Source organism: Rousettus aegyptiacus, unplaced genomic scaffold, assembly GCF_014176215.1.
Source record: "Rousettus aegyptiacus isolate mRouAeg1 unplaced genomic scaffold, mRouAeg1.p scaffold_m13_p_5, whole genome shotgun sequence".
In the NCBI taxonomy this organism is placed as follows: Eukaryota; Metazoa; Chordata; class Mammalia; order Chiroptera; family Pteropodidae; genus Rousettus; species Rousettus aegyptiacus.
In genome coordinates this window covers 48,751,730-48,767,580 of record NW_023416308.1, presented here as the reverse complement: position 1 = coordinate 48,767,580, position 15,851 = coordinate 48,751,730, and the positions used below count along the sequence as shown (strand labels likewise).

At 34.7% G+C, this 15,851-nt stretch overlaps 1 protein-coding gene across 2 annotated transcripts in view; it reads right to left on the bottom strand.

The window, feature by feature from the left end:
- The window catches only part of CUNH11orf65 (chromosome unknown C11orf65 homolog), a 39,832-nt gene extending 25,518 nt beyond the window's left edge, over positions 1 to 14,314 (bottom strand). Inside the window, exons 1-3 of one of the 2 annotated variants that reach the window (XM_016160557.2) lie at positions 14,254 to 14,314; positions 6,639 to 6,727; positions 1,019 to 1,111 (exon numbers count right to left, since the gene is read on the bottom strand). In XM_016160557.2, the coding sequence (XP_016016043.2) occupies positions 1,019 to 1,111; positions 6,639 to 6,719 (174 nt within the window). In that variant the 5' untranslated portion in view covers positions 6,720 to 6,727; positions 14,254 to 14,314. The remainder of the gene's footprint in view (positions 1 to 1,018; positions 1,112 to 6,638; positions 6,728 to 14,253) is intronic. The other variant, XM_016160558.2, reaches the window with a different exon arrangement.
- Between the last annotated feature and the right edge of the window lie 1,537 nt (positions 14,315 to 15,851).

Genomic DNA, 15,851 nt, shown 5'->3' with positions numbered 1-15,851 from the left:
AGAGGTCTTGAAGACCTCTGTGCAAGCCCTCAGGTAATAAGATATAGGAGTCAAGGTGCTGGTCTAAGAAAGTAAATACTATGCCCAACAGCGGTCCTGGCCATGGGAGCCTGAGTCCTTGAGTGCAGCTCCCCCTTCAGCGGCTATAGTGCACTGGCTGTGTGTGGTGTGTGGAGGGCAACTTTTCCCTGTGAGGCCTCTATCAGGTAAGGCCTTCGAAATTGCCTGTGATCAGGCTTGAAAAATCACATAGGATTTCAATCAGGAGCTAAACTCCTCAGAAAGATGCTCAACTTAATTAGTAATCAGGGGAATGCAAATTAAAAAACTGACAATATTATGTGCTGATGAGGATGTAGAGCACCAGGAATTCCAAAAGACTGCTGATAGTGAATAAAAATTAGTATAATAACTTTGGAAAACAGCTTGGCATATCCTGTTACCCAGCAATTCCATTTCTAGGTGGAGTAGAAACCAAAAGAAATTCATGCACATGTACACCAGGAAACATAAATAAAAATATTCTCAGAAGCACTCTTTATAATGCCCTCAAACTGGAAAATATCCAAATGTCAATCAACTGTAAAATGAATAAATGCGGTATATTCAAAAAATAGAATAATGCTATTATTTTTAGTAAAATGGATGAAGTTTAGCTACACAAACATAATGTTGAACAAAGCTAGACACAAAAGTATACTATAGGAGTCTATTTATATATGGTCTTAAAACAGAAAAAACTAAAATACAATGCTAGAATTCAAAACAGTGGTTACCTTTTAAAAGAAGGGAGTTTGGCAGTGATTTGCAGAACACCTGACGGCAGCAGTTTGCTTTTGATGATTCACTGTGTTATGTGATTTTATGTTTTATGAAATTCCTATATGTGTATAATACTTCAATTAAAAAAGTTTTTCAAAAGGAACAAATACAAGCATGTTGAATTTCTAAAGTAGCCACACGTTTTTAAATGTTAAAAAGGGGGAAAATATGCTGTATCATTAAATAATGTCCTTACCTCTTTAGGGTTAATATATCTCACTATCTGACGTGGCTCCCCTTGTCTTCTTATATTAATCAGACTTTTAAAGTGTTGGAATATAGCGACATTCTAAAGGTTCAAACACATGAGATTTATGGTTAAAACTGGTTTTTTTACCTCTAATTAGCTTTCTCCTAATTAGGGCATAAAATAGATTTTATATGTGTAAACTACTTCTTAGAAATATTATCCATTCAGGGTTTGCTTTGACAAGCCAGGCAATGTTGGTATTATTCTCACAAAGAGTTTTACCCTTAAATTTGAAATTGCATCACTAGCAACTATAAATAAAATACACAGAACTTTGGTGGGTCACTTCTATACAATCCAGAGTAACATAAGAAAGAGACAAAATACAGCATAGTCATTAAGGACACTGACTATGGCATAATATTTTTCTGTCTTCAATTTTGAGTACTTAACTGGCTACATGACTCTGGAAAAGTTGCTTAACCTCTCTGCTCAGTTTCTTATCTAAAATATGGGAATGATAGTAGTGATTTCATATAGCTATGATGAAGAATAAATGAGTTAATGTTTGTAAAGCACTTAAAACAACCGCTGGCGTAAGAAAGTAATAAATATGATCTATCATTATCAGTACAGAATCTTCCTCATTCCTGTAGTAATTATACTAATTTACAAACCCTATCTGCTTTTCATGTTATCATATATTTAGTGAAACAGCTCCAAACAATTCTTCTATCTTGGAAAACTATTTTTTTAGTAACTCTCTCTTCATTCCCTATACCCCCAGAACACTCTTAATAACTCTTGGTAAACTCCTCCCTCCCCCACAGTTTGGTTTTGTTAAGTCAAATCAAATCAATTTAAATTGAAGTAATCCATAGCACCCATACAACAATTTGAAGCCCCACTGCAATGGGTGTGGCCCATATTGACACAAATAATACTCTTTCTAAAAGGTAGATATAATTTCCCCTAAGTAAAATTCCAAATTGAGTATCAAGAAAAATTTATAATGGTTTAAAATCTGAATAGTATTTTCTAAATATGTAGATTACTGTATCAAACTACCTCAAAACTTTGGTCTTGCATGAACTCATGTATGTGTCAGATCAGCTGGAACTGGGTGATTTAATATGGCTGCATATATGTATTTGGATGTTCAGCTTAAATTGTTGGAACATCCGTGATGGCTAGGCCTCTCTTTCCACATGTATTTTCAGTTTGAGTTTCTTCATAGCATGGAGGTTTCAAAGTACCAAAGAGAGAGAGAAAACAGAAATTGCAAGGCTTCTCAAGGCCTTGTCTTGGAAGGCATACAAGTTATTCTGCATTATATCAGTCAAACTCAAGATCTAGCAGGCCTCAAGAGGCCAAGTTCAAAGTGTGACCTATAAGAAGTTCTTTATATACTACAGTTTACTCAGGGATGGTCCTGAAAGAGAGGGATGAAGAGAAATCCTTCCAGGGGACAAAATCTTAAGCAGCTCACATGATTGGGTATTGTACATGGAAGGAAAAATGGCCAGAGGTACAGATCTACAGATGGGCACTGACTGGTGGTTTGGCTGGATGGTCAGGGATTTGGAAAGAATAAGAAAATTGGTGACGAGAATGTCTAGAGAGGAGGTCAACCCTCCCCCTCCTCCACCTCCAAATGCACACCAAGTGTGGAGTTATTTGTGTCCTGTGTGAAGGCTCACCGAAGAGTAATCTCAGCAAAAAAGAATCTTAATTATTTGCACAAAGTGACCAGTTCTTTGGAATCAGTCAGCTTTTTTCCCTAGCCACTGCTCTTCCTTACCCAATGAGCTCATGAACAAAGTGGCCATGGTAGCAGGAATGGTAGTTATCCATGGGCTCAACAACATAGATTTCTATTCACCATATCTGGCTACTGACACTGCTGAGTGCTCACTTTGCCAAAACATTGGTTAACAGTAAGCTCTTAATATGACACCATTCCTTGGGGGAATTATCTGGCTCCCCTGTGGCACATTGATTAGTTGGAACACTTCTATTATTGAAGAAGTAACACTTTAGTCTCACTGGAATTGTGTGCACAATTCTTCTTTAAAAACCCACCAACTGTATACTTTCAAAATGCTTTATTCACTGTCATAGTATTCTACATAGCATTGCTTCTGGTCAGAGAATTTGCTTCACAGCAAATATAATGCAGCAATGGGACCATGCTCCTGAAATTCACTAATATTATCTTGTTCCCCATCATCTTAAACCAACTGGCCTGAAGGAATGGTGAAATGGCATTTTAGAGACTCAATTATAATCAAAGTGATAACACTTTTCAGATTAGGGTGATGTCCTCCATGTTATAGTATATGATTTGAATCAATAACCAAGATATGATGCTATATTTCTCCCACACCAGCATTTATGGCTCTGAGAATCAAGGGGTATAAATGAAAGTGGTTCCCTCTCGATATTACCTCTAATGACCCACTAGTGAAAATTTGCTTCATGTCCTTGTACCTTTGGGCTCTGTAGATATAAAAGTCTTAGCATCCATGGGAGAATGCTTCCACCGAGATAGTTCAGCCTATATGATCTTGTAGTTCAAAAAACTTCTTTGGGAGGATTATTCTGAATTCCTGTGAGACAGTTCTTTACAGTCAGTTAATGACTTTATTAGTTTCTTTCAGTGGTGTCATGTATTTGCAATACATATATTTAATAAAAGACTTATATTAAGGATATATGAAAAATTGCTCCAAGTGAATATTGACGGTGTATTAGTAGAGGTGATAGAACTTGGGGGTTAGAATATTGGGAGGATATATGAAGAAAAGGGTAGGGATATTTATACTCTCATCATGTATGAGTTGTCAAGTAATCCTATGGTAGTGTAATGGAACAAGAAACAAAAGTTTAAATGTTCTTTAAAGCAATAAGGTAACAAATAGAGGAAATAAAAAAATAATGATTTATGTTAAGTCAACAGGTCACTTCTAAAGTTGATAAATAAAAATAATTATCTGAGCATATTATTTAAAAGCATGAAACTAACTACTATCAGACCCAAAACAAACAAAAAACAGTTTAAAGTGGTTGCTTAAGGGGTATGAAGGCAGAAAAGAGTAGGCTGGCATAAAATGCTTGCCTTTTAGTATACGTTTTTCTATATTATTTTACTTATTTTAAAGACGTGCAAATATTACTTTGATAAAAATATTTAAAATGATAGAAAAAAGTCTGCATTTACATTACTCTCACTATGCAAATTATTCACCTATAAGGCCATGTAATATGCTGAAACTATGCATCCTTATTAAAAGTCACCTCTGGGCTACTTGAAGTAGAATATATCTAGAATCAAGATCAAATGTATTCTCTTTACATCTTAAAACATCTTCAGGGTTTCTAGCCACTTTTTAAGTCCAACTTCTCGGATATCGCGTCTACTACATGGGGTACCATTTTATCTCCAGATGCAACCCTCTTAGAGCGATTCATTCACCATCCCGATCTAAACTGAACAGATTACCATTTTAATTTCCTCAGGTTCTGTTATTTTTCCTTCCTTCCTTCCTTCCTTCTTTCCTTCCTTCCTTCCTCCCTCCCTCCCTTCCTTCCTTCCTTCCTTCCTTCCTTCCTTCCTTCCTTTCTTTCTTTCTTTTTTTTTATATCATTGGTTTTCCTTAAATGTCAGGTGATCCTTGGTTGTCCATTAATACAGTCATGTGCCGGTTAATGACAGGAATATGTTCTGAAAAATGTGACCTTTGGAAATTTCATCATTGTGCGAACATCACAGAGTGCACTTACACAAACCTAGATGTATAGCGTACTATACACCTAGGCTACATGGTGTACTACGGTCACATACGCAGTCTGTCGGTAACTTATATGGTACATGACTGTAGTTAAGAATGAAGGTCTGTGTCAGTTTTTCTAGGGAGCTAGTATCAGTATCCTGTGCTTCCCCCCCCCCCCCCACTGTTCACATTTATGAGTGGGAAGATTGCCTGGGAGCTTCATGATGTGGATAGAATAAGTTAATCAACAGACTTTCTTAGAGGGGTTTTGGTCAGATAACCAGCAATAGTATTTGAGTCTCTCAAATACTAAAATTAAGAGAGTTTTAATGTTGAGTGCCAAATCCATGCTAGAATTAGCTTTCCCGGATAGACATTTAAATTTTTTAGAGATAAGCCTTAGGGTTCCCCGCTGCCCCTGCCACACACTGATAAATATCCATCTACCAGCAGATTTTTGACTAATGGTAAATATAGCTTTGGGCATTAAAGCGACAGTGGTGACAACTGGTACCGCTGTTCCATGTGCAGACCTTCAATTAGCCCCCTTGTCTATAGTCATTCTCTTCCAGCCTTTTTAAATTGCTAACTCCTAACCCATATCCTTTCTAGGGTTCCAATGACAAACCAGGTCTCTCACTGGGGCCCCTTTGAAGTATATCTAGGCAAATCTTCTGAACAGTTTTGTCTAGCATAATCATACCATCTATTTTTGTTTTTCTATAAATGAGATAAATTTTCTTATTTGCTCATGAACTCCCTTCTCTATTATGGGTTAAGCTTCTGTATTTTCATTTAAATGGGGTTCTGGAGGGACAGAAACTGAAAATGTGTGCTTAGTTTACCATCTTGGTAAAATCTCTCTCACACACACACACACACACACACACACACACACACACCCTTTGTTTGTTTCATACATGTCTTCTCTACTAAAGCTCCTTAAGGACAAGGATGTATTGTAAAATGCCTAGCACAGTGCCAGGAATATAATAGGATTAAAAGGCATGTGACTAGTTGGATCTCGATGTTTGAATGTAAGAGAAAAGAATTTACATATGACAGAACTACTTGAGCCTAGATGACGAGTAGGCTGATATAAACCATCAAAAGAATAGTAGATTAATTTTTTTTTTAATTTTGGTGTTGGAAATCAATAGTTACACCCCAGCATGTGTTTTAAGGCTCCGATAGAGGCAGTAGAGGCAAATAATAAAAGCTATTTTTATAAGACTTGGTTAACTGAATCAAGGGTACTCTTGTGTGCTAGAAACAGCCATATGACTTCACTCAAAATTAGCAGGGAGACAAGAGTCCTGCTGCTGTCAGAGAGAAGAGTGAAGCCATTTTAGCTCTTGGCTCTCGCCTAACCAGGTAAATCAACTTGGAATATTTCTTATTAGATAAGAAAACCAGCTCTACCCATATTACTGCACGATAAGGAACTACTACATTAATCCAGGTGTGGTGTATTATTAAACTTTAAGTCCTCAAGATTAGGTACTCAATTAATATTTAATGAGTGTATTCCTAACATCTGCTCACAAACGAGTCAAGAAATAAAACTTTTACAGGAAAGCCAAAGGAGCCAATTAATGATACTTTCATTGATAGTAGCTATTATCAAAGTGCCTGGCCCAGATCAGGAACTCAATAAATACTTATGAGGCTAATGAGATTATTAATTAATGTTAACTTTTTGAAACTTTAAAAAATGTCTGCTTTTAAAACAAAGGGCAGTCACAATTCTGTAAATATACTAAAAACTACTGAATTGTACACTTTAAACAAGTGAACCTTATGATATCTAAATTATATCTCAAGAAAGCTTCAAAACGACAACAAAAACTCACAAGGAAACTTTTCCAGGCCTTCTGAATGACTCTGGCAGCTTTATCCCTCTTTGTGTATTCCAATTCCTGTATTTCAGGCATTTAAAGTCCTGAAAGAAAATAAGCCATAGGGGTATATTTAAAATTACTTTATATACTCCATTATAAAACTATCACTAGAACTCAATTAAAAAGAGTTGTATAAACGAAATAATGTATAAATAATGTTACATATTAAATTAACAGTAGTAATGTAGTTCTGAGATTCTTTATGATAGTCTAAACTGAGTAAATTTTGCTTAAAATTTTAAAATTCCGAACTATTACTTGTAAAATGTTGAAAGGATTTACAAATCCCAAAGCCCTACAGTATTCAAATGTACAACACACATCTGCTAATACATGCATTACATTTAAAGAGACAGAGACCAAACAGAAAAACTGTAAAAGATGTTCCATTTATTAGAAAAAATAAAAGAAAAATTTATTTATATATTATCTTTAATTTGTTTTTTTTCCTCTTTTGATGCACAAATTATTTGGAAGCTTAAAATTAAAGATATTTTCTTCCTACTGTATATTGCTGAGTTTTAAAAACTGACATTTTTAAGAGAAGGAAGAAAAGAAGTATGACTTTTTTCTTTTTCTTCAAGTAGCTTTAATTATATAGAAGGCATGAGGATACAGGTTAAATCTTTAGGTTTAAAGTAATATTAGTGTTTAAACCTTAACATATTCTATCTCCTACTTTGTTGTGTAATCTTGTATAAGTTTTTAAACTTATTCAAACTTCAGTTTCCTCATTTGTAAAATATGGGGACTCACAGTACCTACTTTATAAAATTGTGAGGAATCAATCAGATAATACAAGTAAAGCATTTAGTACAGTTTTTGGTTCATTGTAACCATTCAATAAATCATATCTATTATTATAAAACAAACTATTTTCAAAAATAAGAACTATTCATGTGTGTTATTTTGGATAAAAATTGATGTAATGAACATTTTAAACACAATTATTCTCATAATTTACAAATAACTATTAACACAAATAATAGTAAGAAATGATATTTAGGGCTTAAAAGATTTGTTAATTTTGATATAAGGATCGTATTTTGAGACATACTCTTTCTAGCCAGCAGGTGGAGAAGGAACAAAGTGTAGTTTATCTGTGTATTTCAGGATACTTCAGGAAAAAAAGCTTTCCTTGTGAATAGTGTGGTAATCGCTTTTAATAATTTTTAAGGACACTGTCACTATTTCTATCATTAAGAGATAAATATAGAAGATAGCTTTGCCATCTGAGATTTATCCTAACTTTAAAAATCATATCAAAAAGTTAATTTTAAAATGTGAGGAAAAAATAAAGAATAATAATTATGCTGAAATTTGAAACATGGCAGTTACTTCGGTTCATTACTCTAAGGTTTTTCTGCCCACATTCTTTTTCACTAGTCAACATACAGAATACAGTTATTTGGTTATTCACAAATAACCGAAGAATTGGGATAATATTTAAACAGAATTAGAAAAATATGTAAATATCATTCCCTATTTAATATCTCATCAGTTTAAATTATTCATACTAATTACTTATATTTATTTACTTTAAAAGTTACTATGTAAATAACACAAATACATTCTGGTAGTAAAAATTTCAAATAATGTAGACTCGTAGAGTGAAAAACCCATTTCTTCTAGTCTAGTCCTCTCTTGAAAGATTACTACATCTCTTAAATAGATGTGCGATTCTTCCAGATCTTTTCTTATATATTTAAATTATAACTATATATATACACATACACACATGCTTATATATATTATATATACACACATATGGTACAGAATTGTTTGCGATAATGTGATGTAACTATACATATTTTCTGCAACACATGCTAACAATATGTGTTGGAGACATTACCATGTTAATACATATAGATCTTCCTCATGCTTTTTATAGTCGTACACCATTCCTAAGTATGGATATGTCATAATTTGTTAACTATTATTGGACATTTAGACTGGGTTTTTTTGCTGTTACAATTATAAAATGAATATTCTGATACATCTATTTGTGTACATATGCAACTATTTTTGTAAGATACATTTTTAGAAGTGGAATTGCTGTGGTGTACATATTTTGCATTGACTGTCTAGAAGGGGATACAAGATCCTGCTAACAATGATTGTGATTGTCTCTGGGGAGACCTCAGAGGACTAAGGAACCTGAATTTGGAAATGAAAAGGTTTTATTCCAACACACTCTTTTATATAGTGTAATTTTGTTTTTACAATGTGCACATAGTTCATATATATATATATACATATATATAACTTCATAAAAAAGAATAGAGTATGTACATTAAAATTTTTACACAGCCAAAATGTCCTCAAAAATGTTAATTTACACCTATAAACATTCTATGACAGCACTTAATTTCTAAATTTTACAAAAATGAATAAATACAGATGGGACATTAGGACTATTGTGGGTCTTTTAATAGTCTTTCCAATTATTCAATTATTTTATTCCTGTTATCATGCTTACTGATTTAAGGTATAAAGCGGCATACATATATGTATGAGGTAGCACAAGATGGTATTAGTGTTAATTCATACAAATTGCATATTTTCCCAAATACATTCTCAATTTTGTAGGTAAAAATTTTTAAGTAAGTTTTACAAATTCCTTTTAATTGTGTGAACATGTCTGAAACAGTTTTATTGGGCACTTTGACTTAAATAATTTCACCCAGGCTTCCTGCACACACCTGTTTCTTGATTCTCATGTGATGAAGGCTAAAGGTTATTAGATGCTGACAAATCAGTGTCCTTCTATGTGTATTTGTTGAACACATTTGCTAATCTCATCCCCCTACAATGTAAGATTCCTTAGGACAGACTCTTTTCTTGGATATTGTTATATCTCCCATTTCTAGCAGAGTAGATGATCGATACGTACTTGCTGGCTGACTGAATAGGAGACTGGTTAAATAAATTATGATGCATTCATACAAAAGAATCTCATGATAATATTAAGTGGTGCTGTAAATGGATACACATTGACATGGAAAATGTTTCAAATCATGATGTGCCATTTTTAAAGAGCAGTTTGTTAAACAGTTATCTGTAATAAGCTATTTCTGTTAGTTTCTCCCTCCCCTATTCAAATATGTGCATGTGGGTATAACTCTGTATGTATGAGTATAAATATGAATGTTAAGTGATGATAGAATTAAGGAGGAATTTAAAATATTTATTTTTGCTTACTTCTATAATGAACATGTACTACTTGAATAACAAGAAGAGTTTTTAAAAATTAGTTTTGTCATCAGCAAGAGAACAAGTTATCAAACATGGTGGGGGAGGGAAAAGGCATAAGGGGTTGGGGTACATCTCCTGTAGGTGGATCTCTAAATGTTGTGCTACTTTGAGTGTGTTCTATAGACTTATGCCTGTCTCTGAACTGCACGTTTCCTAATGAGATAAATAAACTGAGAGTAGTTAGAAACTTTTTCAGCAATTTCACATTGCTGTGACACACAAACACGCGATCGGTAGACCTATAGTTTTTATAGCTTTATTATTTTTCCTTTCTCTAGTAATTCATTTTAATTTTATTTTACAAAAGGGCTGCGACACATTGGAAATAAAATTTTAAAAGGTTCTTCACCACTGAAAATTGTTCTAAAGTGTAGTTTTGGGATTAGGCCCAGGAGTTACATTCAGCTGGGTTCCTATTATGTCAATAGCATCTGTTTAATCTTCTAGGAACCAGAATCTATACACCAATACCTGATACCTACCCCTGTACATATATCAGACATCACTTGTATGGATTTTTATCTTGCTTAAGGATCTTGTTCTTACAGTTGCTTCTGTATCCTTGTTTGGACTGGGCTTAGTAGGGTGGGTGTTGGGGATCAGGGGCAGATTTTAACATATAATTAATATCATGCAGCAATTAAAAACAGTGTTTTAAATAAATATTTATTGGGGGAAATAATACAAATTCTACATATTATATTAATTCATTATTGTTTAAGCAGAAACCTGAATGAAATGGAGTGATCCATTTACATATCCAAAGAGTTTTCTAGGCAGATAGAAAGGCAAGGTTGAATGCAATGAAACAGGAAGCTGGAACAGGCAGGTCAGTGTGACTGAAGACAACTAGAGAGAAGAGTGGTAGGAGATAAAAGCAAAGAGACAGTAGGATCACAAATTACACAGTGCCTTCCATTGTAAAAAGGTAGAATGTTAAGTGTGACGGGAAGCAATTGGAGGGTTAGACCAAGGAATAACATGACCTGACTGGTGTTTTTTAAGTATCGCTCTGAAAGGGACAAAAGAAAACAAAAAAGTTAAGCTACTGCAATGGCTCAGCCATTAATAATTACACAACAATACCAAAATGTATGACACAATGACAGTAATACCCCATAATTATACACCCTGTGATGCCACCCATGGTGATATAAATTTAGATATAACTCCTGTCTCCAAAACTGGCTTACCCTAGATATTTAGCTGTTTTGGAATAGATCAACCTTATCCTGTATGCGATTAAATTTCTGGAACCTACTTAGTGTTATGGCAGAATTTTTTTTTTTTTAATTAGTTAGATGAGGGTAGAAGATGAGTGTGTGTATGTATATATGTATGTTGTGGTGGTTTGGTACAAGTGGGCTAAATTCTCATTTTGTATTATAAGAAGTTACCAAAAACACTAAATCTAAAGGAAATCAAGAATAAGTAGAATAACATATTATTGAAAAAATGAAGGTAAAAATAGTACATGTGAAATGAAGAAGGTAAAACAGAGTAGTGGGATAAAGAATGACACGGTATTTCAGCACAAGTGGTCAGGGAAGGTCTCTCTAATGCGATGACATTACTTTTCATGAAGCAAAGAGACAACGGGAAAATGGTAGAAGAGAATTCCAGACACAGCAAACAGAAAATAAAAATGCCCTGAAAGAAGGAGCTCGGTGTGTTCAAGTGGTTGAAAAAGAAAAGTTTCATTGGAGCTTAGAGAAGAGGCAGAAGAGTAGAATTTTACATTTTAAATTTTCAAAAATTTTGTGAGCTAGTTTTTAAACAAAGCCATTATGAAAAATTAAATTATTTAAACTTAAGATTAAATAAAATAAAGGTAATAAAGACTAAAAACTCATCGATTAGTAATTATTTTACTATTGAAGAGGATCAGGGTATACCACCCCAAAATATGCCATTTTGGCATAAGCATTGAGTTGAAGGCAACCGAGAAACAGCAAATGCAGGAAAAGCTCTCTACTCTCCTTCTAGCTGCCTAAAAGTAGGACATAACTTCCCTTTGTGAAGGTGTTCCCCTTCTCCTTTGCCATACCAAGAGGAAGAAAATAACCATCGCCTCTGGCACTAAAATAGGTCTGCACAAATAAACCTTACTTAAATGACCTTCATCTTCCATTAGTTTACCTCCAAATCTTTATCTCGTCACTTCGCAAACCTTTGATAAAAAGGTATATAATACTAAGTCTCTTTAGGTTTTCACTTCCTTTTCTCTGTGCATGAAAAATTAAAAGATTAACATTAGATAAAATTTATGTGCCTTTTGTTCTGTTAATGTCTTTTGTGATTTTAACTTGCAGTCTCCAATCGCAGTACCTCAGAGAGTAGATGAAAAGTTTTTCCTCCCAATCATTATGTTTTACTACTACTTATTTCCAGGTTATTTTTGTTTATTGCAAGGTTTCTCAATAGTGGCAATACTGATATTTTGAGCTGAATTCTTTATTGTAGGGGTTGTCCTGTGCATGGTAGAAGGTTAGCAAAAACCCTGTCCTCTACCCGTCAGATGGAAGTAGCATAGTTGTGACAAACAAAAATGTCTCGACATTTCCAAACGGTCCTTGGGGAGGAATACCACCAAGAACTACTGGTTTCTGCATATTATCTACTGGTATCTGCATAGTGGAAACACTGTACAACGGTGCACTACCATACATCTCTTCCCAATTCCTGAGTCCATGATCATAGTTTGTAACTGGCCAGGGTGGGAGTATTTACATCACAGAAATTGACAAACACCACAAATCAGGTCTTGATTTATTGTTCTGTTGATTGTCTAGATTTAAGAAAGCGGTGAAAATGTTAATGCACACTAACTTGTATGTCACCATTACATTATGAATAACACACAATATTGATGAAATATCTTCCAGTATTCAAAATTATCTGATTCAGAAATGAATTAGCACTACTGAGGAATAATTAAGTTTCACATATTTCAAAACAGAACATGCTCAGCTGTGTCAAATGTTGCTGGAGGACCAAGTAAATTGAGAATAAAGAATTAGAGTTAACCAGATAAAGTTGCTGGTGTCCTTGATAAGTACTGTTTCAGTAAATAGCAAGAAAAAAGGCCTGGGATGAGTTGAAGAAGTGGGAAATTTGAGAAAGTTTAGTATAGGAACAATTCTTTGCAATGTTGTAAAGGAGCAGAGATATGGGATGCTGGCTAAATGGTAAGAATGGATTCAAGGGATTGTGAAAAAAAAATAAGGAAGATATTAAGGCATGTTATTAATATGCTGTTAGAAATAATCCAGTAGTGAGGAAGAAAAAAATGTGGAAAAAGAGGGATAAATTGAAGGGTAAAAGTGTTTTAAGAGGAAAAGGTCCAGAGAAAAAAGGAGGGTATGGACAGTTAATGGCCTTAGATAAAAAAAAATACTGATGTCATTTGGTTATTATAAGCCTCCAAATACATTAACCAATGTGAGAATACTTCATGAATTCCAAGACACTAAAGAGTACTGTCAAACTACTGTTCATGTAATGAAAGATTTTATTACACCCAGATTCCCCTTGCTGATTCAGTGATAAAAGATTTTTAACTATTCCAAATCAATAAATATTATTATAGCATAGCTCCACTGATCTATTTCGGCTTCATAAGAAAAAGCCTACAAGATAAATTCTTAGATTCTCAGTTTCGTTTACTTTAAAAATTGGAAAATAGTATTAAAATTAATATGCTGTTATCAGAATCTATACTTCTCATTTTGTTCCTACTGTTTAATTGAATAAATAAATGTGTTTCGTAATCTTTATAAGTTTTGTAATTTCGCTTTTCCTTTTTTCCTGTGGTCCAGAAGGCATGGACAACTACTACTAACCTATACCGTAAAACCTCCTTTCCCTTTCCCATTTCTAAAAAACTAAATGAAAAATACGGAAAACCATTTCATGGACCGAACAGAAAAAAATGTAAGGCAAGTTAACAAGCATTTCCCACTGTGCCTCAACGTAGACGAAACAGTATCTTTGCAGAGGTGCGAGGAGCGAGGAAGTATGAGCGCCCAGAAGCGCAGGGAGCTCTTTTCAACCTGAGCGTCGGGAATTCACCGAGCGCGAAGAGAGAAAGCTGGTGGGGAGGGGTTAATCCAGGTCAAGACTGTAAACAGAGGCTGCAGGCCTAGCACGGGCTTCAGAGAAACGAAACATCCTTAAGGGGGATGGACAGGGCGCGGTCCTCAACGGCTTGCCTTTAGGGCCCTGAAACAGACTAGGGTCTAACCAGTCACCAAAGAGGCGATCGGAACAGGAGAGGTACCCGCTGAGAGGGAGGGGACACCATTCCCTTCACCTGCCAATCGCCGCTGCCTCGGCTCCGCTGGTTTCCTCGGTAACACTGCAGACGGAAATTACGTAATTCTAGGTGCGTTCCGTTTTTCCTGCTGGTCTTCTTAGCCCCGCCTCTCAGCCCCGCCCACCGGTCCCAAGTTTTTCCTCCACCCTTAAGTCCCAGGTATCCCATCCATGAAAGTGAAGATGGCTGGATCTGTTAGAAGCCTTTCCCGCGCCTGTCAGTGGCTTTTTGACAAAGGATTTTGGAAAGGAAACGAAGGGATTTTCTGAGAAGTTTGCCTCAACATATTATAAAACTTGGGCACTTCAAAGACTTTAAAGATGTTGGAAAAATATGGTGAAATCTTTTCTATTGAATTTTTTCATTTATAAGCAGGAAAACTAATTTTTTTATGATGAGACAGGCCTTGCTCGGGATCAAAGAATAAGTGGCACGTGACTGCAGTCCAATGCTATTTCTAAATGTAAGCTTTTTAGCTGGTAAATCCTAAATCAATTTTTAAATGAAACCATGATCTCTTAAATGGATTTCCAGATAACCTTAATTATACAAATATTGCAAATTTGTATATTATACAAATCTAAAGCAAATTTGATTTGCTTGAATTCTATATATCTCGCAGGCTGGCAATGCTTTTGTTAGTCGTGTATTATTGCAATGTCACACAACCCTTTTAGAAACTGCCCAGTTCTGTTATTTCTCTCCTATTCTTATGCATGCAATACAATTAGTTTATAAGAAAGATTAATGTCTAGGGGGAAAATACTGGAAGAAAAATTTCCTTAGATAATAAAAACAACTGTACAGAAGAAAGTCTCTGTAGGCTAATTCCATGACTCACTGAACTTCCAGAGTTCTTTTTTATTTTTTTCAAATCGAGTTGATATTCAGTATTATTTTATATTAGGTTCAGGTGTACAGCATAATGGTTAGACCTTTATATAATTTATGAAGCGATCCCGTCAATTAGTCCAGTACCCACCCGGCACTATGCACAGTTTAGTGTGTGTGTGTAATTTTTAAAAATTATTATTTTTTATCGACATTGGTTATTGAAATCAGGTTTCAGCTGTACTTTTTAACAGTAAGGCATAAATATTTACATTGTGTTTTCACTTCCCATAGTTAGATTTCTTTCTGTTACCACATATTTTACCCCTTTTACCCCATCTACCTTCCCTCTCCTCTCTCCCCTCTGGTAACCACTAGTCTATTGTCCATGTCCCTGAGTCTCTGTCTGTCCTGTTCATTTGTTGCTTTTAGGTTTATATACTACATATAAGTGATGTCATATGATTTTCAACTTTTTCTGTCTGGCTTATTTTGCTCAGCATGATTATCTCGAGATCCGTTCATGTTGTCACAAATGGCAGTTTTTCATCTCTTCTTATGGCTGAGTAATATTCCAGTGTATATATATACCACAGTTTATACAATCATCTATCATAGGGCACTTTTGTTGCTTCCATGTCCTGGCCACCATGAATAATGCTGCTATGAACATTGGTGTGCAAATATCTTTTCAGATATGAGTTTTCAAGTCTTTGGGGTAAATACCCAGTAAAGGGATTGCTGGATCATATGGTTATAGTTAT